At 40.2% G+C, this 21,905-nt stretch overlaps 1 protein-coding gene across 1 annotated transcript in view; it reads right to left on the bottom strand.

Moving 5' to 3' along the window:
• Positions 1-21,905, bottom strand: part of usp45 (ubiquitin specific peptidase 45) — a 33,699-nt gene that overhangs the window by 9,732 nt on the left and 2,062 nt on the right. Inside the window, exons 4-9 of the mRNA XM_051406510.1 lie at positions 20,527-20,627; positions 20,010-20,110; positions 9,565-9,716; positions 7,842-7,937; positions 7,226-7,356; positions 920-1,007 (exon numbers count right to left, since the gene is read on the bottom strand). Coding sequence (XP_051262470.1) covers positions 920-1,007; positions 7,226-7,356; positions 7,842-7,937; positions 9,565-9,716; positions 20,010-20,110; positions 20,527-20,627 — 669 coding nt within the window. The remainder of the gene's footprint in view (positions 1-919; positions 1,008-7,225; positions 7,357-7,841; positions 7,938-9,564; positions 9,717-20,009; positions 20,111-20,526; positions 20,628-21,905) is intronic.

Below are 21,905 nucleotides of genomic sequence, written 5' to 3'. Positions count from 1 at the left end.
TGACCCTCAAGCACAATGGGACGGCCCTGGAGCTCATTCAGCAGCTGTGGGTTTCCCAAGATCGCACAATGATGCCGGTCGTGCCACTTGCAAGTCCCTTAAGTGGCACAACTGTCAGTGTTCACAAGTTTGAATGGGAGCAGGGGAGCCCAGCCTGTGGCCCCTCCTGGGTCTGGGGCTGACCACTAAACACACCCGCTAACTTCTCCTCCTTGGTTCACGTAGTCACTGGTGGGGCCACGGGGGGCAGCTCAGCCCTGCAAAGGGCTGCTGTGGGGTCTCCTAATTGCCCTGCAAAGGGTTTGGGGGGAGGGGGTTTCTCTGTACTTGCCAAAAACATGGCACCATAAGGTTAAAACACAAAAACTGGCTAGCCAAACAAAAAGAAGATATCAGCTTATGTGAGAGCACACAGCTGAGTTTATCCTAGTCTAGTCTCTATATATTGTACAAGTGGAGGTTCATAAGGCCGACAATAAATGCCAGCGACTAAAATTAATTCTTTAATTTATTAATTTTATAAGTGAACTGCCATTATTGCTGCTTGATTATCTTTTCATAAATTGTTCAATGTACTCCATAAATAACTATGTACTTAACAGCAATCCAGCTAAACAACAAAAATAGCAGACTAAAACAAACAAAATATAATTTGCTCAATCAAATAAAAGAAAACAAACTAAGAGTCTGCAGTTATGTTAGCAGCTCTGTGAGGCTGTGCTAAGGCCCAGAAGTGCTTTGAGCTAAATGCTAATGTGAGAATGCTAATTTTCAGTGACAATGCCGTTCATGTTCAGAATGTATGTTTACCATGTTCACCATCTTAGTTTAGTGTGTTAGCATGCTAGAGGATGAGGGCTTTGTTAGAATTGCCGTGGCTAAACAGGTGTATGTACATATATACAGTTTAGAAGCTCACTTTAGTTTCCTCTACTCTTATGGAGTCCATTAGGTAGTGCAGAAGCTCCTGGCTGTCTTGTTGTTGGTAGCCCTTGAAGCGTGGAGCCCTGTAACACAAAATAAAAACACTGATGAAAGTCAAGAACAACAGAGAGACACAATCTTATGAAAGCAAGCAGAATATGGTAAGGAGAAAACCACTATTACCCCTTTTCAATGCCTTTTCAATTTTTATCCTTTTATCAAAGGGTTTCTTCACTCGTACAATGTTTGCAGCGTAATGTTTTCAATCTTACAAATCTTTGTCTTCAAAGTTCTCAAACTTGCTTTGCAGACATTCAACAGAGATTCAACTCTTTAGTATTTTAACAGGGGACCAAACAAACAAACCAACCAATCACTTGGCTTCTAATCAACATTTCGAAGACACAGATTTTGTAACACTGAAAACATTACACTTGCAGACCTTGTAAGAATTAAGCCAAATTATTTCAGACATTACAATCTAATTTACAAATGTTTTCATCCTATTATTCAGTTATGAATTCAGTTTACAACCTCAAATCTTAGTTTTAATATGTTGATATATGACAATAATCTAACCCTATACATTCTAGCTTTGTGGTACATACAGTATTTACCGCTGTAACATTTCTATCACTTCTGAAAGATCTAAAAAGAAAAAACTATTAGAAAAAACTAATGTCCTGGAGTCTGTTACCTTTAAACAATGCACATCTTGATAACATATAACATATCTTCATGACATATAAGATGACATAATTAAACACACCACAACCCCGCATCTAGCAAAAACTTCAAATTACTGAAATTATTATTAATTTATTTTTTTTAATTTTTTTTTATCTCCATAATTCAATCATTTAAAATGATTCCACAGGTTTTCAATTATAATTTATGCTGACTCTTAAAAGGGAGACGATCCAGCCATTTTACACAATCTTTGTTCCACTGGGTTATCCCTTAAGAATACAGAGGTCCACTACAAGGCCAAAGCGCTCCATACATAACAAAAATAATAATAGTCGGCATTCAAACCACAGCTCTACCACGCGGGCAGTCAATTTATCAGCTTGACATTTTTTTTGGCAGATATCCATCATGGACATTAATGCCAGAGCGTTTAGAGGGGAGGCTCTCCTTGGGTCCGTCCCCTGGCCGTCCACCGTGAAGCAGATGTGAGGACAGATGCCAGGGGCAGATGGGCAGCCAAGGCTACCACTGCCACTGCAACCTGTTGGGCCGAGCCAGCCACATAACCATAGGACAGGTTGGTCCGACAGGCTCAACACACACTGAGAGGCCACACTACTGGTTTGAGAAGCCATCAGTCAAATGTTGAGGGTGTTCAGAGGGCAGGGGGTTGGGGTGGTGGGTTAACTCCTTTAGGAGTACTGTGGAGGTCCTTTACTGGTACTTCCTAGTTTACACCAGTGGTATTCTCCTATGTTTTTTTTTTTTTTTTTAGAGGAAACTGCGTCCACCAAAATCTTTGACACAGCATATAGCTGGTACCAATCTAATACTAATTTATGAATACTTACACACAGTAATATTTGTGTGTTTTTGTATTATCTTACTGTAGACAAAATCTGGCCACAGTGTTTTGGCATTTTCATTCATAATCACACTTATTGGAAGAGTTCACTTAAGATGAATCATCCCTCTCAGACATGCTGACATGTGGCCCAAGAATGGATGTCCCTTGCTGGGAGAGAGATGGCCAACCACCTGCCCTCAACACAGGTCATAACCAGGGGGTCTGGAGGAAGGTCGCCCCCATCCCAACCTTACATACAGAAATGCACAATCTCTGTCTCTTTTGCCCTTTTCATGCATGGGGAAGGGTGGGTGGAGGGGTGAGGATGGTAGAGAGCACATATGTCATTTATTCGCCAACCCTAAAAATGAACAGCATGTGAAGGAATGTCCCCCTGTTGTTCCGCTAACTAGTCTGTCAATCTCCCACGAGACAGAAGCAGAAGAGAAGGATATGAGTGAGACTGAAAAAGAGAGAGAGAAAGAGAGAGAGATTTGCAGAGCAGTATAGAGAAAAAAGGAAAAGCTTGGTTGGGATCAGTGGGAATGAGGAGGTCTGGAAGCTCATCCCAGTGGAGAGAAGCAGAAGGGCCCTGTAGCGCTGCTCTCAATCTGGCCAATGCAAACAGCTGCGGTGCTAACACAATTAATAGCCGGATGAGTTAGTACCAGACACAAGGCCACACAAGCTCACCCCCCAAACACACACACACGTATGATCAACACAATGCACCCGCACTCAGTTCACATATTAAATTCGTCCAGCATTTACTCACACATAAACAATCGAAAAATGACTCAATCATTTACAATACTTTCATAACAAATGGGTATCATACAAATAGAGAGGGTTGTAGACATATCTGGCCTAGCAGCAAACACATTTAACTTTTGTTTGGTGACATCCACCCACAATGCCAATATGCCTAGAGTATAATTTTGCCCTGTAGAAAATGCAGGTTAATACATTGCTAGGTCATACTGAGATACTGGTATATCTCAATGCCAAATGCATTCAAATAAACAGATTCATCATTTCCACATCCTTATCTTTAGGTCTTCTAACATTCACAGGTACAGACCAAAGAAAATGGATTCTTATCATCAGATTGTACAGTTAGAATCCGCAGACTGCACTTCTTGCCTCAGCATATGTGTACAAAACAAAATTTGTATTTTTTTTAACTGAGTATAAACATCTGCTTCTTTTCTTAAACCTGAAAGAGACCTCTCTCCAGAGCAGACCTGTATGCCTGCCCTGTCTCTTTGTGTGTGCACTATATGTTTGTCAATGTAAATGTGTGTTTGTGCGCTGGATGCCAGAGCACAAGATGGAATCCATTGTTGTTCTCTGCCATTTCTATCAGGGATGTAAGGCTCCTCATAAAGGCTTACTAACAACATTTGAAAGATGTGGGTAGTGAGTACTGTATGTAGACATTTATTCACAGCACATGGATGGAGAAGACAGCCGGCATCCTTTTCATTTTTTTGCAATACAAGAAAAGTGTCCAGTGGATGTCCTGAAAATTGACAGACAAATGCCTCTGTCCTGCCTTTTTGTCCAGCTTATGTATTGGACATGCAACGTAGAGTGCATCCCAATAGACTGATAGTAATAATAACTAGTAACATTCTCAATAAATAGTCATTAATAATGCTTTAGATTGACAAAAGCAGTAGACAGGCTGTATTAAAACCACTGTCCCTGAGTGACAGACTCCAGGTGCCAAGGCGGAAGATAAATATTTGAGTCTATAATTAAATGCAGATTTTCCACCACTGACAAGCTTAGCAGTAAAACAAGGTCTGGCTACAAGCTGGGACTCTCGCTGGCACCAGATAGAGAGTATGGTGCTGACCAACATACCCACGTAGCCTGGCACTGGTCCGAGTCCCGACCAGACCTCTTCCACTGGCATCAGGAGGAAGAGGCAGGCAGTGGGATACTCAGCTGGTTGATGTCAAATGCATGTAAACACACGTACACTCACACAAAACTGGCCTCAATGGGGCTCCACTGTTGCACATAAACACTCAAACTGGCCCTGATCTGAGCCAGAAAGCCTTATTAACCTGACTGTCAAGAGAAATGGAAAAGCGCTCTCAGTCCCCACAGGCCAAGGGCAGACTTAAATCCCTTTGAGTGACAAGAGCATGCAGTGACAGGTGAGGATGATGAGGCTTGAGTCACAGAATGTAGCCATTATAAAAGGTCACCAAAATGGAGAAAAATGTCCCAGTAAACAGGAGCGGTTCTTGATCCTGGCCTTTCAGCTCAAAGCTTTAGACCTGACTGAATGTAGATAAGCTGCTGTGTGGAGAAGCAACTGAGAGCTCAGGCTAGTTCTAAACACTAATGCAATCACATTGTGGATGTTAGCAGGAATAGCATATATGTGAATAAGGCCAGAACTAGGGCTGGGCGATTAATTTAAATTTGTAGTCAAACACGATTTATCGGTATTTTTAGTTAAAAACGGTTTTCTCTTGAACTTCCACAACACCGGCGCTCCCTTTGGGCTCCCGTAGGTCAGAGTGCGCTGACCCCTCCCCCCGCCTCTCCACAGATAAACACAACATAGCAGCAAGCCATGATGAGCTCGTCCCCAAAAAAGGCACAGTGTCGTCGGTTGTTTGGATCTGGTTTGGTTTTGTGGCGTCCGACAGCGAACAAACCACGAGCCACTGCAAAGTTTGTTTGACAGCTGTTGCAACCAAAGGTAGCAGTATGACCAATTTATTCCAGCACCTCAAGCAGAGGCATGCAGCCGAGTGGGAGAAATTTTGCTCTCTGCGAGATATACAGGACCGCAGCCCACAAACACCCGCTAAAAAACAGTCTACAAAAAAATCGGGTTTGGTGTGAGATTTTATTTTTAAGCCATATCGCCCAGCCCTAGCCAGAACCCTGAATATTAAGGTCTAGTCGTATGAAAAAGCTAGCTAATAAGAATTTCCTTAAATTGTTAAAACAAGCAAGATTACAAGGTATCACTAGACCTTTGGGCGTGGTCTCCAGATTGATTCATAAATATCATACCTACATGGTGCTGCAACTAGTAATTCCTTTTTGATGATCTAATCTGATGATTTTCTTCAATTAACCGATTAGTTTAGTCTATAAAATGTCACAAAATAGTGAAAAATGCCCATCACAAGTTTCTAGAGCCCAAGATGATGTCTTCAAATTGCTTGTTTTGTTAGACAAAAAGTCCAAAGTCTAGAGAACAAAGAAATCCCACACACCGTCAATCTTGATATCTTAGTCCTTTCACAGTCAAAGCTTTTGATCTGTGCAACAACTTTGTTGAATTTGTTACCTGCTGGCATCTTTTCATGTTGCAGCTCACTCAGTACCACTACTCTTTTCAAGAAATTAACAAGGTCACACAGAACAAAGCCAACACTTTTGAATTCTTGGCAAAAGATGCTCAGAGAATTTCATCACCCACATATATGCCTGGACCTGGATATACCAGCCCCTGTGAAGATCATGTAAAGATTAAAGTCAATAAAATTAGGTGAGGATAACGTGTGGGATTTACTGGGTTATTTCACTGTTTTTCTTTATTATTATTATTATTGCTGATTGATTCCTCTGACAGTCTATGCCACTATATTTTTAATAAGAAATTTCAAAGAATTTTGTAAGACCATGTTTTGGTCCTTTTCTTCCCTTTGAGGATATATGAGGGCTGTATATTTGCATTTACTGTATGGATGTACAAACAATTACATACTGGCCTTAACTAAAGTTCACTTGTGGTATAAGTGTACCATTTGGTTAATGGGTACTGAGGCTTAAAGTCATATCTCTCCATTCAAATGCATGTCAGTGGAATAGATTGGCCCTACTTATGAATGCATAAAGGTGTGTGGAATGCTTGCTGTCTGAATGCACAATTGCCTGCATGTGTGTTGCAGGCTGAGGTGGTACCAGGTGAGGTGGCAGCCCACATACACACACTTCTACACACAAACACACACAGAGGCCTTTCTGATGAAAGCTAGGTACCAGAATAACTGTCAAAGCCACACCAGAGACATACCCAGTCATCCAATGTCAAATACCCTGGTCACCCACCTGCACTACTAAACAGTGCAACATACACACAGAGACACAGACACACAGACGAACATGGGGTGGACCCAACCAGCAGTGTACCATGCTCAAACAAGAGCCCAGCCAACCAAACATTCACACTGTTCATAAAAGAGAACAAAACAACCGTTCAGTTCACAAATGTAGGGCTGTTTCTGCCTGTCATACAGCCTGTTAGACATTGCTCTGGATCAAATATGACACAAGTGGCACAGCAGTGTGGCAAGTAGCAGAAAGAGCTACAAATAGCTAGCTGCTACACATTTAATACAGTACAGTGTCTTTGAGTATGTTGAGCGTAGAAAGGCGTTTAGCTGAGACCGGGTGTAACCTGGGTCTGGCTGGTTAAAGTTTACTACTGCTCTGATGATGGAGTAAGTAATTATAGCTTTGTATTTTTCATTAATTTTTATTTCATTTTTGTTTTCAATTCAGTTTAGTTTCAGCTAGACATTTCCTGTATATTATTTACACAATGTTGTTTCAGTTAACTAAAATGTTTTTTTCTCACCTAGTTTTTAGTTTTCAGTTTTAGTTAACTATAATACCCTATTGATGACTTTACTGACCCTGAGATAACATTTCTGTAGACAGAGTTTGAAACTAGTGTATCATTGTGGGTGATTTTTCTGGTGACTGATGTGATGAATAGCGTCTTACTTCTGGCAGAGCTGGTTGAAGAGGATCTTGGGATTGAGCGGCCCTTTTCCTGGTTCTTTCATGCTCTGGAGGAAGAGGAACATGGCCGAAGTCAGGGGCTCTGGACTGGGCAGCGTTACTGTCAATGGACTCTGAAATATGACGAGACCAAACAAAAAAACATCCATTTCCAAATTTCAAAACACATTAACAAAACAGGATCGAGCGATAACTTTGTGTGCCAATACGCATCCCATTTGTTGTCCAACAGTTTTGGACAAGTCAGACTTAAATTGTTTATTTACTAACAGAAATTAGTATGCTATTTACAAAGTACAATAAAAAAAAAGTTTATTCTCATTTTATTTTTCTCAAATTGAATTCCTAAAACATGTTGTGGCTTTAGAATAAGATTGTAAGTTGCCAAAAACACCAAAGAATGAGCTTTATATACAATCAATTATAAAATTATTTTTATTTATTTTCAGTCAAATGATCTAATTCTGATCAACACACACAACAGGGAACAATGGTCAGACAGATACAGCATCAGTAATATGTATTTGTTCAATCGACTGTTTAGTTCGGAGAAGTGTTACACTTTAAAAGAGTAGAAGAGATGGACAGCATACTGTACCAGATTGGTCTCGACAGGAGGGCAGATCCTAAGTTTGTAACCTTTCTCCTTCACTTCCTGAATGAGGTCGATTAGCATGTGTGTCTGAGACAGGTTCTGTGGGGACAACAGAATTCTTCTTCTCAGACCGTCACATTAAACATTTAAATCCATTAATGCATTAAATGGCATTGGGTAAAAGTATTGTTCAGGTATGAGACAAGATCCACCAATGTTAAGTAGCTGAATACTATTCACAAAACCAGTGGATCATCAAACTTGTCATATGCACTGCTTTTACTATTTGTCAAATGAAAAGACAACAACAAAAAAGTTATAATCCTTCAAAGATATGAAACTGTATCCACACTTAGCTTGTGGCAATTCAATGTGGTCAATTAAAATACCCTTGTGAAATGTTATCTCCATTTTAGTGGGATTTAGGAAACTTGTGGTGAGTTCATTATTCTGAAAAATGCTTTCAAATCTATCTATGATCTGTGAGTTTGAAATGTGTACAAGATCCTTGGTGGAGAGATAGCCTGAAGCAGTCATTGTCCCTTCATGTTAGAGAAACATCTTTTCCTTCCCTTTCAAGAGATATTTGTTTTGTCACATCCTGGCAATGAAGACAGTTGCTATGGAAAACACACAATAGAGCTGGCACTGTGAACACAGACACAGCTCATCCTCTGACAATTATGTGTTTTCACCAGAAAGATTGCAATTTTCAAGGAGACAATACAAACAGAAAGGGAGAGGGAGGGAAAAGCATGTAAAGCGTGCTCACTCAAATTTCAATCAAAGAGGAAGGCCCTGGGGGTGATTAACAAAATGGCGGAAAAAAACAGCTTCATTGTTTTTTTTAAAGTTATTTTTTTGGCCTTTTCATGGCTTTATTGGATAGGACAGCTAAAGATCGACAGTGGGTAGAGAGAGAGCGGATGACAAGCAGCAAAGAGCAGCAGGTCGGATTCGAACCCGGGCCGCCGCAGCAATTCCGTACATGGGCCGCCAGCTCTACCGACTGAGCTAACCAGGCGCCCAAAACAGCTTCATTGTTGAGGAGCCTTGTCAGTTTGCAGTCATCATGACACGACCAGAGAAAGACTGTGGAGGCTCTATAGCTGTGTTGTATGGTGAGTATGCTTTGCACCAACTGAGTACCACTCGCGTTTAGGCAGGTGAACAAGTCCAAGTCAAAGCCGACACTGCATTTACTGCAGCATATAAAAATACTTCTAAATGACCTCAAGGCCTAGCCTGTTTATACTCACAGCTATTTTAACGTTAAGTCCATAATCTGGTTTACTATAGGCAAGATTCTTGTAGGCAACAAGCAGTACTTAAGTGCTTACACATTGGGAAGGCATAAATAGTCATATTGTCCTGTTAGCCAAATGAGTTAGAGGGATTTCCATTCTATTACAAGGTCTCTTGAGATAAAGCATTGACTAGCAGGCAAGTTATCTGTAGTGAGAAATCCACTTTGCATTAATGTGTTCATCCTTCAGATTTATAATGACAGATACATTTGAGCATACCTACTTGTGTTATTATTGATATTTATTCTGCCTACATAGTATACTATTACGGCATGATACTTCATAATGAATGAAAAATTAGCAATAGGTAGGGCTTTTGTTCTTGTCACCATTTTCTCAATGCTTGTTTGTTTCCCCTAAGAGTACAGAGACACATGCACAGAAAATATTTGTTAAAACTGACTCATAATTATACCAACCTGCATAACAGCGTTGAAGAAACAAGTGTTACCAAGGTTATTTATGCCTTTAACAGGAACCAACGTGCTGTTAATGGCTGGACTCTTTCCTTTGGGTGGGTCTGTATAATCTGATGGTTCCTCTTGAAATTTGATGACCTTGGGTGAAGCTCCTGGAACACAGAAAAACAAAACAGGTCAGTGATGCACAGTAGCAGAAACTTCATCAAAAATGATGCATACATGTAAAATTATTCAAGAGATTTGGGGATGGGGATATGGTGTGCGGGTGCTCTTTGAAATTGACAAACGATTCAGTTCCTAAACCCTAATATGGGTTTCACTTTGTTTGGTGCCAAGACTTGGCAGTGAAGCCTAAAAGATAGTGCTGAGGCGGTGACAGGGTTGCAACTTGGTTGTGACTCAGGGTGGATGTCAGCCTTGCAGCTGGAAAATTTCGGCTTCCCTTAAATTGGGATTCCGGCAGGATATAGAAAAAAAATCGAGCTTAGCCTTGAAGCGAGACTAGGGCTGGGAGCAGGGTGCTGGGATGGCAGCTGGAAGGAAAGCTGGGTCATTTGGGAAAGCAGATGACAGCTGTAGAAGTTTCCGCTGGTTAGTGAGGGAGGGGTGGGGGCTGGGGTTGGAGAGATGGCTCTCCAGAGCCAGCTGTTACTCCTGATCACCAATGAAAGCTAACCTTAAACAGAAACTCAGACACAGATGGTCAGAATCTAACAGTGGCATACAGATAGTCTGCTGGGGACAGAGTAGCGTAGGTAGTGTAGCTGTGCAAACTGATGACGTGTCAGCACAACAAAGCCAACACCATGATGACCCAATACCAATAACGTGTTACTTGCACGTGCTAGTAGCTACTGATTGACTACCTGATAAGGAATCTTAAAAATTGACATTATAGTACAAGATACAATGTGTTGAATTAAAGGGAATGATGTGTGTTCAGCCAAAAGCATTACCTGTCAGCCAAATGAAAAGGAGATTAAAGCCACAGCTTTAGGTCAAACTAGCAATAAGCAACCCTTTGCTGCTACACTCTCACTATAAAAACAGATAATAAATACTTTACAGTTTCCTTTGCTTTGCATTGTCATAGTGGTCAGTAGAGACAGAATGTTAGCATTAGCTCTGAGCAGTGGTTTATGTGCAACAAGTTATGTATGCAGTCATTAAGCTTTTTGCCACTGAAGCAGAGTAGAGCCATATAATACAGAGTATCTGATGGTAGAGACTCCTGAATTGTCTTCCATACTGTAACAGTATCCAAATTCACAAACTAAGACAGAAGTACAATTAAGTTAGGAAAACAACCACCTATAATATACAATGTAGGACAAAATATGCAATTTAATGGAATCAGCTAAAACACTACTTCACACTTCCACATGTTTCTCTTATAGGCTTGACAAATCTTGGGTCATTGAAAGGTCTCACAAAGGCAACATTAATTCAAAGACTATTGCACTACTCCCAAGTCTCCCAATTAAAGAAGAATAATTAATAAATGCACAAATAATAAACTTAATAGTGCTTTCTATGGAAAATTATGAAAAATGATGAAGAAAATGAAAAATGTCCATGTGGGAATACACTACATTCAAAACATAAAAATACGGAGGTGGTGCTTGAATTTGAATTTAAGAGAGGGGGATGAGTGAAGCCATGAATGCAGGATAGGTTGCTCTAGAAGGTGCAAATTGAGGCAGAGAGGTGTTCACTCAATGTGATATTTGAGACGTTTGAAAGATCCAGAACATTCCAGGCATTAAGCTTCATACAGGATAACATGGGCTCCATAATAAATGAAAAGCTCAGTGTAGTAATACATGGAATGCACCACAATGTGTAACTACACAGCAACAAGTACATGGCAAATAAAAATAAAATGTTCCCTTTAAAATCTCAGATGGTGGAGGATCCTTGAACACACCTACAAGAAGAGTTTGCATACCAGTAGCTGCTCCATTGCAACCAGATAGATACCTAACAGGAAGAAAAGTATTTCATCCTGATAAGAATGTTGTAGCTGTACAATTACAATGATTGAAATAGTGCAATCATTTTCTTAATGAATTCAGTTAGCTTTCTTTGGACCACCACAGTCTAATATGTCCCACAATGAACCCAAAAGACTTTTACACTAATCTTAATAACATAAAAGATCTCCAACGTTGTTTTTTCCAGCAGCAACCTGTGTGTACCAGTCAATATATGGGTGCACATAATTTTAAAACAAGAAAAAATGCTTATCTATTCTCTCAGTCAAGGTTTAGTTACAACTCTGCACTAATGCAAGACAGAAAACAATGGACTGACATTGATTAGTGATTAAATATTGAATTTAAAATGTTAATTAAGTGGGCATACTGGCCAATATGGATGCACATACCTCAGTAAATAATAACCATCCAGTATTCAGCCAAGCCTTAGTATAAATATAGTTTTATATTTGAAAATGTATAAAAGGAAATCTGGTGGGCTTTTTCCATATCCATCATTTACTGTATATCAATACAACCAATGTGTTTATGAGCACAAAACTGTTTAACAAAAGCATGAAGTCCTTCATAGATCTAGCCTATGCATTTTGCACTTAACTTTAAAATGTACAAAATCGTCTTCCAGGGGAGCGTATGGCCATAGAAAATCCTGTGGGAAACACAGAATACCCATGCAAAATGGCCTGTTTTTACAGGGACTGATGGCAGTCCCTTAAGGCCTATAGGCTGTAGAGAAATCAACCAAACACTGGTACACACAAAAAGAGTTTGGTCCATGAGCACTTCACCCATATAAGCCAGTCAAGAGAGCAGGCTAGCAGCAAGGTCACTGGCCTGAACCCGCTTATATCCATACTAAGGAAATTCAATTGAACCGTAAACCATGATAATCATCATAACAACCTGCACCTTTACACTCACCGTTCTTCTCCTCAACACACCATGGCCTTGCCTTAGCACATATTCAATTCATAGAACCACTCCTTTTGCACAACACTTTTATTGAAAAAGCTATTCAACCTACAGCGATGGTAAGCCCACTGCTGGCCGCTACCCAGCAAGTTTTTCCTCCTCAAGGCCAAGGACATTAGCGGCTGTGCCTTGATCAAACTCGTTGGAATGTGAACCGTGGGCTTTTTACTCGTGGCCTGGCAATTTGCATTTTATACTCAATCAAATTCCACTCAAAGGATTGGGGGTAAAAGGGCAACTTTTCTGTTAAACAGATTTGAGAATAAAAAACACAGTTACTTGAACACAAACACAAACAGCACAAAGTCTCTTTCAGGTCTGCTGGATTATCAAGTTTTTCTTGGCTACATCAAGTGTGTAGCCTTAAATTTACATTGGTTTAACTGAATAATGTTCAACACAGAGGAGAAATGAAGAGAGAATTTTTAGGCTCGTCTTGGGGACTAAAAAGGGGTGAGGTTCAGCTTGTCGGGACAACATGCTTTAGTGGCACTCCACCCAGTGGTGCTAAATGCATCTGGCCCTCTGTGCTGGCAACATCTGGAGGCCTATTTCTATCTTCAATATGCAGCCATAAGGGAGCTCCCATATGTCAACACGCACAATGCATAGAGATGGGAAAAACTGCAGCCCTGATCAGGAAAACAAACTGTGTATTTTGGGATTTTGTGTGAGACTGAGAAGGTGTGAAGAGATGCGTTTACACTAGTGTGAACAACTTAGCAAAAGATGAAGTAATTAAGAGGGAGAAAGTGTGTGTAAATGAGTGTGTCTACTTGCTGTGGTGTTTGTGAGCGGAGACACAAAATCAACAGACTTAATGCAACTTGAGTGTAAGAGCCGCAACTGGCACTTCAGCTAAGAGGGAGCAGAGGAATGAGGAAACTAACTGGGCGGAATGGGGATGCCGATGGACACACTCTGCATCTGGGACCGTCACCCAAGGTAAACAATGTTCAGGGAGCCATCTGGTTGAGACTGGGGAGAGGGGGACAGAAGAGGGAGGGAGGGGCAGTGGGTGGAGGGAAGGGTTGCAACGAGCACAAGCATATGGAAAAGCAGATTTTTCCTCTCCCTGCAGCAGTCAGCGAAGGCAAATGTCAGCATGCGCTGCGTCCACGCTTGACTGTCCTGCACTCGGCACCACCACCTGGCCCTCCTTGCTCAGCCACCGAGTATGGGCAGCAGTGACACTGTGGAGCCTTTCCCCAGGGTAGAGGAAAGCATCACGGTGCTCAGGATCGTCCACATGCACGCATGTACACCAACACCTCCTGCACTCCCTGCTCTTTTTCACACAAGAGATACACAAAGAAACATGGGACTTGCTTACTTTTACAGAGCATAGCACTTGCTCAAGAAAAAAAAAAAACACAAGCTCAGGTGAAATCTTTTAAAATGTATAATGTTCTGTTTCGATGTTTTGTTGAGCTGAAGGCCAACACAAGACATAATGGAAGAAAATTCAAGCTCATGAAACAATGCCATAAACAAAACATATTCTTTTCACACTAATATGTGCTGCTCTCTTCAATTTACAACTGCACCAGATCCAACACAATGACATTTTTTGTCTCACATCCACTTGGTTTATATAATTAAGCCAAAACCAAGAGCTTGTAAAAGTACATTTTCCATAAAAAGGCTTTTTTCGACTGGCTTTTTCATAGCCTTCCTAATGTGGTTCGCAGTTGAGCTGAGAGATCATCAAATCGTATGGCCAGTGGGCTCTTAATGCCTCCATGTTCTCTTACAGTGCAGCAGTGTGGAGGGCCAAGGCCAGCTCCCTTCATGCAGAGCAAGCAGTCAAGAGGAAGGCCAGGCAACACCAAATGTCTTATTAATTCACTAATTTGTTGTGACTGCAGGGCATGAAAAGCCTGTTTCCTTGCCATCTGAGGCCAAGAGAACCCAGTGCCATGTTACTTACAGACACACAGACACACAGACACACACACACACACACACACACACACACACACACACACAGAGAGAGAGAGATACATATACACAGCTTTTCCTACCCACTATCTGGCCTACTTTCATGTGCGGTGGTGGGAATAAAGACAGAATCACCCTTGATTACCTCCATGAAAGCACCACCAGGGGACAAGCATCTTACTGGCTACTGCCTCGGCTGAGTTGAACTGACAGTGACGGTTTCCAAAATCAACAACCAGAGGCAGGAAACCAGGTGAATATGGGTGCAGTGATCATACAAGATTGTATCGTCCATTTCAAGTTTTTGCCAAGGTGTCTCAAGAGGAGAATTCAATGGAGACATCAAACCCGGGAAATTGAACACAGGAACAAACTGGACAAATAACTGTTTCTTAAATGACTTTCTGTTAGACACAAGTTCTAACGTGTAAATGTAATTGCCAATGCAGACAAACAGAATGTAAATATCCCGGATATAAGCATATGACAACTTTCCTACCATGACAGCACTCAATTCAGCACACTGGGCTCAGGCTTCAAAAAATACTAATTTCATGTTTGGTTTAAAAACTGAAACTTTCACAGTCATTTAAAAATAAAAAACACCTTGTTTATTTATTTTAATAAGCTTTACTGCAGACAGACACCTTTTCCATTTTATAAGTTCAGCTGAAAAGACAAATCCGCAATTAATTTTTTTCCCCCAACAACACCAGCCAGGTAATGCAACTTTCATGTGTTGCTGTGACTCTAGTAGTTGTGTGTGAAGTTGAGAATGGAGGTATGCAGTTAGGTATGGATGTACAGTATGTGCATGTGCATGTGCGTGTGTACAGTATGTGCATGTGCATGTGCGTGTGTATGCGTGTATGCGTATGTGTGTTTGAGAGAGTGAAAGACACAGATGGAATTTAGGAATAATGCACCCTTCCCAAATCTTTGCAACTTTGACTGTGCACTTCATTGTTGTCACTGTCTATGAAGATATGTCATTGTGTTTGTGCTTTGGGAATGAGGCAACTTCTGAAGAAAAGAACAATTCCACAACAGATGTGCTCAATGCTGTGACAACGGACTTTGATGATTTCAAGTGTTGGGTATTTCTAACGGTTCTTTGCAACGCCATATAACCAGGACTAGATTGGAGACAAAATTCTTGCTTGTATGTGGATCTGTATCTGGAATGTAGAGCTATAATCATAACATAAAAAAATGTAATGAATCTTTAAACAATAATCCCCTTGTAAAGCCATATATTTAATATTTTTAATAAGCTCTAACAAACTAACAAATGCAGCTTTATTGTTTTATTATCTATATCCCTCAAATATATTTGAAATATGGGGAAAACCCTATGGAGCCCTAACGTCCATTGAGATGATATGGTTAAATCTCTCTCCTTAATTCTTGTCTTCTCTTTAGATAATGAAAGTATAAAATATAAACAAATAAAAATATAAACAAATGCTGGTCATAGTATATATTATTCCTAATAGATTCTTTATATTTTTACACAATGATTTTTCAATCAAATCAACTGTAATGTTACTCTTACGTCAATCAAATACTGTAAAATCAACTTATTGTTACACAAATACTAGGGATGCACGATAACTTTTTTTAAAAACCAATTCCCATAACCAATAACTTTCAGCTTCTAAAGGCCAATACCTATAACCAATAACACACACACATATACATATATGTGATCATGACCTAAGATCATGACATTAATACAATGAACAAACCCAAAAACACTTTTGACTCTTTAAATGGAGATATTTATTTTTTCCAATGAAAAACTATTGGCAAGCCTCTCAAAAAAAAAATAAAGGCCCCTTGAACTGATGCAAATACATGCAGCGGGATTACAAACTGAAAAAGTGCATTCCAGAAGTTAAAAAAAATAAATATATATAGAAAATTGATGCACTGACACAAGTTAGATTCAAACATTTCTATGTAAACACAATCTGAAAAAGTGCATTCCTCAATAACAATAAATAAAATGTAGATGAGACTTGTCTGTGTAAACAAACTGAAAAAGTGAATTCCATAGTAACAACAAATTAAGTTTAAATGATTTTGGCTTATGGTTCCATTCAAATGAATACCTTTTCACTAAAGTAAATGAGGTTCAGTTGTTTTATCTAGAGAGAGAGACTCCGTCGAAGCGATGGCTATGTTTCAGGTGACTTATCAGGATTGACGTAGTGAAGCTTGTGCTACTTTTACCTCCTCGTGGAACTTGCTTGGAACATTTGTTACAAATAACAAGCGACCTGTCTTCTTCAGAAACTTTGAAAAAGTCCACACAATCGACGCCATGTTTGTCTGTTTTCAAACGTAAGCACGCTGTGCTGCATTCACGGTTTGACGGAAATTCCCTGTTCCCACGTTTGCTAGTCGTTCTTTCGGCCTTTTTAAGTTCATGTTTCTATTGTTTATGTGTAACATGTGGAAAAATACTGTGGATATCAATTCAAGTCAGCAACTACCAAAATAATGACCGAGTTAACGAGTTCTTTTCCGACATGAGGTGGTATGCTTGAATTTTCCCAGTCAGAAAGAGTTTTTCTGATAATGCCAACGTCACTTGAACGCAGCATTCACTGCAGGCCATTCAGGTGTCATAGTGGGAGCGGGGCACTGCCGTGCTGACAAAATTAGATATGTTATCGGGGCTATCGGAATGACGTAATAATTTCCTGTTATCGGGCCGATAATTATCAGCACCCCTAACTTATACTATGGTCATCCCACAATCTTAATTTTTCTGTCTAAATTACTAATTTATATATGATTGGATGATTGTAGTAATAGTATAAAAATACAGTGATTTTACAGTACTATCTAAAGACAAGACATGAAACAAGGTCACTGATATAAGTTACTAACTTGTGAGCAGAAGATTAAAAATATCATGTTACAGGACTTCGGGGTAAGACCCTTTGTTTTGTCGGTACAGCCTCTGTTTTAAAATGTTTAGCCCAACCAATACAATGTCAGAAATCTGTGAAATTATAATTATCATAATGTTTCTATAATCTATGTCTGAATGTACTAAAGACACAGAGTGTAATATTTTAAAACAGACCTGTATAGCAACAAGTTAATAATTTGATAACTCATTCTTTAAGTTGCTAAATTAAAAACGAAAGCGCACACTAGAGAAATATAATGATATGGTGATATAACAATTGATAACAATCACCAACCATAAAACAAGAAAGAATTGACAGATTCCAATAAGAACCAAGCTCAGATGCCTATTCAGAACCAATATTTTAATTTGCTCCACAAAGACTCCCCAGCTGTTACAAACTGGAGTCTAGCTCCCTGAGGTCAATCCGCTTTTTAGTGGGACTCTGGTACTTGAGCTGAAGGCCTTGATGGTGATAGAGCACAGTTAATCGACTTTCTTTCTACCCTGAGCTGTTGTTGTGCAAAATTAATATAGATTCTGGGAAAAAAAAAAACCTTGCTGGGGATCTTTTGTGGTGGGGTCTATAGGAAAAACAGTACAACAGCAGCTTCTTCTGAAAACATGGCCTTCATACTGAAATGCAATTTCACAAGCTCCTCAACAGACAACAACCGCCTATTTTGCTGCAACAATGGCTGCCCGCCTCTATACCCATTTGGCCGACCGGTGTGGGACAATTGGGTGGCAGGAAAGGTGACAGGTAATTTAAAGATGCAAAAGGGTAGGTAGAGACTGTCCAGCTCAGCAACCGTTTCCCACCAATGTCCACTAAAGGACAGCTCTACAAATATGCAGACATATAAAATACAGTTAGGAGCAGTCTGATGGAGACAGAAACTGGAAATGTCTACATTTGCACAGTTTCTGTGCCTGAGTATAGCTGAGTAACCCAAACTATATAGGCCCTCTTAAAGCACATTTCACTCACAGAATCTGCAAATTCCTTGGGTATATAATGTACTTGTATGTAATTAAAGCTTATTCAGATTATGTTCCAGGAAGAGCTTGTGCTCTCTGTTGCAAATGATACCATGGATTGTACCATGAGAAAAGTTTATTACTGAAACATAAAACTGTTTTTAATGGCCAGAAAACGTATAATACTGATCGAAAGAAAATAGGGTATTTGCTTGACTTGATCATTATTTTCTACATTCTGTTTATGTGTATCTGCGAGTGTGTGTCCACTGAGAGTTAGTGCACTCCAGCTGTTAGAATCCAGTCGCTCTGACTTGTTGAGGACCCTGGCTCCCACTAGTGCAGCACACAGGCCCAGAGGTGGTGAGACATACAGCCGCTCGACAAGGGAAAGCAAGGGACAGAAACAGATAGCGATGGAAAGACAAAGAGCGACAGAGCAGTGGCTTAACCCCACGCAGCTGCTCTTGTTCTTCAGGGAACCCAGCCGGGGAAGCATCAAGCGCCTAATTCCTCTAATGTGTGCAGTCATGCAATGTGCAGGGTAAGGGTGAGGGTGGGGGATTGCTACAGCATCAATCCCGCAACTCTGAAGCTGTGGCAGAGAGACTGATGGTGGACCAGCCTGACTGGGCCAGGGCGTCTGGCCTCTGGCCACTGGCAACTGGGCCTAGCTGAGGCAGCCAGTGAGACCGAAAGTGGCGATGCCCACCACCCTGATGAGCTACAGCCGGTTAAGAGGCCTCTCAGCACTAGGAGAGGTCAGAACAGAAGGTGCATGAGTGTGTAAGTACGGAAAGGGGGTGGGTGGGGGTTAATATGGTTGATTGACTGGGCGAGGAGGGCTCAGGTGGCCTGAGTGAGGTGAGAGGACATACAACTGAAAGTATGCAGTCAGGCTGTCAAGTATGAACATGAACACAACCTGCTGCATCACAACTCAAAATCTTCATCTGATTTTATGGTAAGTAATATGCAATATTCTGTATATATTATGTGGGTTTTTTTTACTTGTTAGTGACATTTTCACTGCTCTTCAGTGTCAAAGATGTAGCATTCTAATTTTATGACAGCATTAGAAAAAAAAATCTCTGTAAGCCCTGTGAAGCTTAGTAAATCAAAGAAGCAGTAGTTGCATCCATGGTGGTCTCACCCATCACACACATAGGCTGTCTGTACACTGAGCACACAGGTTAAATCCAGGGATTCAGATCATTACTGCCACCAGGGGGAGCAGGTGTACTGCAGTCAATTCCTGCCAAGTAGGTGGTTTACTGACATACACTAATTCGAACCTACATGACCAGGTAAATCCGTTAATCTGTATTACAGGTACTTTGTTCAACAGTACTAGTAACATGACAGCCCGTAAAAGTCAGGTATACAGTCAACATTTGGTCCATACTGCTTGTTTGAGGTTCACCAGTGCAGATTATTACTCAGAATTATGTATCATTCATATCTGATTATAATTCCAATTTTTTTGTGTTCAGGGCCGAAGCCGAAGTTGCCAAATTAAAGGAATCACTTCACCCTTGCTGAAATTGTGTGTGAGTATTTGTGTGTCTAATAAAAGCTTTTTTCAACATTAGTAGGGGGCCTGAGCTCTGTGAGGCCTAACACCTTACCTGATGTTGCCTTGACAGAGTGCTTTTGTAAGAAGTCCAGGGTCTGAGCCAAAGCCTTCTTGTTGCAGTGAGTGGAGAGCTCCTCATTACATTCAAAACACCTGTTTCAATGAGAAGGGGCCAGAGAAAAACACAGAAAGGCTTTAAGTTACAGAGACATTTAAAACCCCTTAAGTAACTAATGCTAAAATAAATCATTATTTGAGACCAGCATTACTTGGCTGAAGTGGAAACCCTTTATAAACACAATCAAATATAATAATGGAGTGAAAAATAATTTGATACCAGGTTCCTGGTAAAGACATTAATTATACAACTAAACTGATGTAAAATAGCATGTAGGTTCAAGATCAGGAAGACCTTTTCACAACACTCAACTACGGTGCATGAAAAACCTGCATCTGTTGTTTTCTATGTAAGCCCACACACTGTACCTACAGTACTTGATGTGTGTCACCTCAAATTGACACACATTTGCATCACAGTTTACAATTTAAGCAGTTCTGAGGTTTCTCACCAGGCCTTCCACGTGCTCAAGCTGATAGTGATGCAGTGAGACTCTGGATGTAACGCTTGGTGGTGCTTGACAGCGTGCTGGATCCCTGTCTGGTTACAGCCCTGTAAGATAAAATATTCTAGTTAAAGATCTTTGTTAACAAGCACAAAATACATTCAGGCCCACAGAGCATATGCCCATGTTTAAAGACTGTGACTCATTTCCACCTTAATAAAGACAAATTTTGATGTGGTAAATTCTCCTGTCCACATGTTGAAGTGTCCTTGGGCAAGACACTGAACACCAAATTGCTCTAATGGTGAGACCAACACTTGGTTGCTATCGGTGTGTGAGAGTGTGTGTGAATGAGTGAACAAATTATAAAAACCTTGTAAAGAGCTTTGGATAAAAGCAGTATATAAATGCATGTGAACTGCAGATTTACTCCAAAATTTACCCTTCATAGTGCAAAATACAGTTTTACTGCTGCTGTTACTTTCTGAAGTACCAGAGTTGCATTGAAAAGATAGACAGATACAGACTGTGTTTTACTCTCTAGTGCAATGATTGGGTTATTTTAAATCGCTTTTGCCTCCATGGAGTGAAATCCTGTTGGCTGCTATTTCAGACATTTTCAGTGGCGTAACTGGGAAAGCTGGGCACGCTTGTCATAGTAATCATTCAAATTTTGTGATGTTTATTGCAACTTCAGCAATATGCTGCCTTCCCTTTCGACACACAGCTCCAGTCGCTCACCAGGCAGCTCCAGTCTCTTTGCCTGTCTGTGGCACAGTAGCCTTCAGTGTCGATAGGATGTTTCATGTGAAGTGTTACCAATCAGAGTGGTGATGACCAACAGAGAGAGGCGGCTATACCAGAGCTGAAGTAGCTAATTTTTAACCCCAATTTTTGTTTTTGTTGATATGAAATACAACACATCCTAGTCTGGAATAAATGCCATTGCATCTTACCAGACTAATGCAAACACACCTTCAGTGCATTATCAAATACTTTAATAATAATTAGACTAAATAAAGTTAAATAACACAGCACACAACAGTCACAACAACACATTGCATCAAATGGATAGTTTGGAAAAAAACTTTATATAAAGATTTATGTCATTTATGTGTCATTTCAACATAGAAAACGCACAAGTCAACATTTTACTGTAATGTAAGAGCCAGTCAAATTGGCACTAAAATGTGTTGGTGGCTGACCCATTGCTGAAGTGTACATGCTTCCTCTCACTGATGCATACAGGTAAACACTTGAGCAATTAAATACACATAAAAGAATTAAAATTACTATGATATTGACAATAGTGTAAAACTATGTTATTAATGATAATGTATCAATATATTGTTAAAATCTAGTACATTGCTCAGCCCCAGTGTGTG

The sequence above is a fragment of the Dicentrarchus labrax genome, unplaced genomic scaffold (assembly GCF_905237075.1).
Source record: "Dicentrarchus labrax unplaced genomic scaffold, dlabrax2021, whole genome shotgun sequence".
NCBI classification, from domain to species: Eukaryota; Metazoa; Chordata; class Actinopteri; family Moronidae; genus Dicentrarchus; species Dicentrarchus labrax.
The sequence above is the reverse complement of the archived record's forward strand: the minus strand, read 5'-3'. Positions and strand labels throughout refer to the sequence as shown.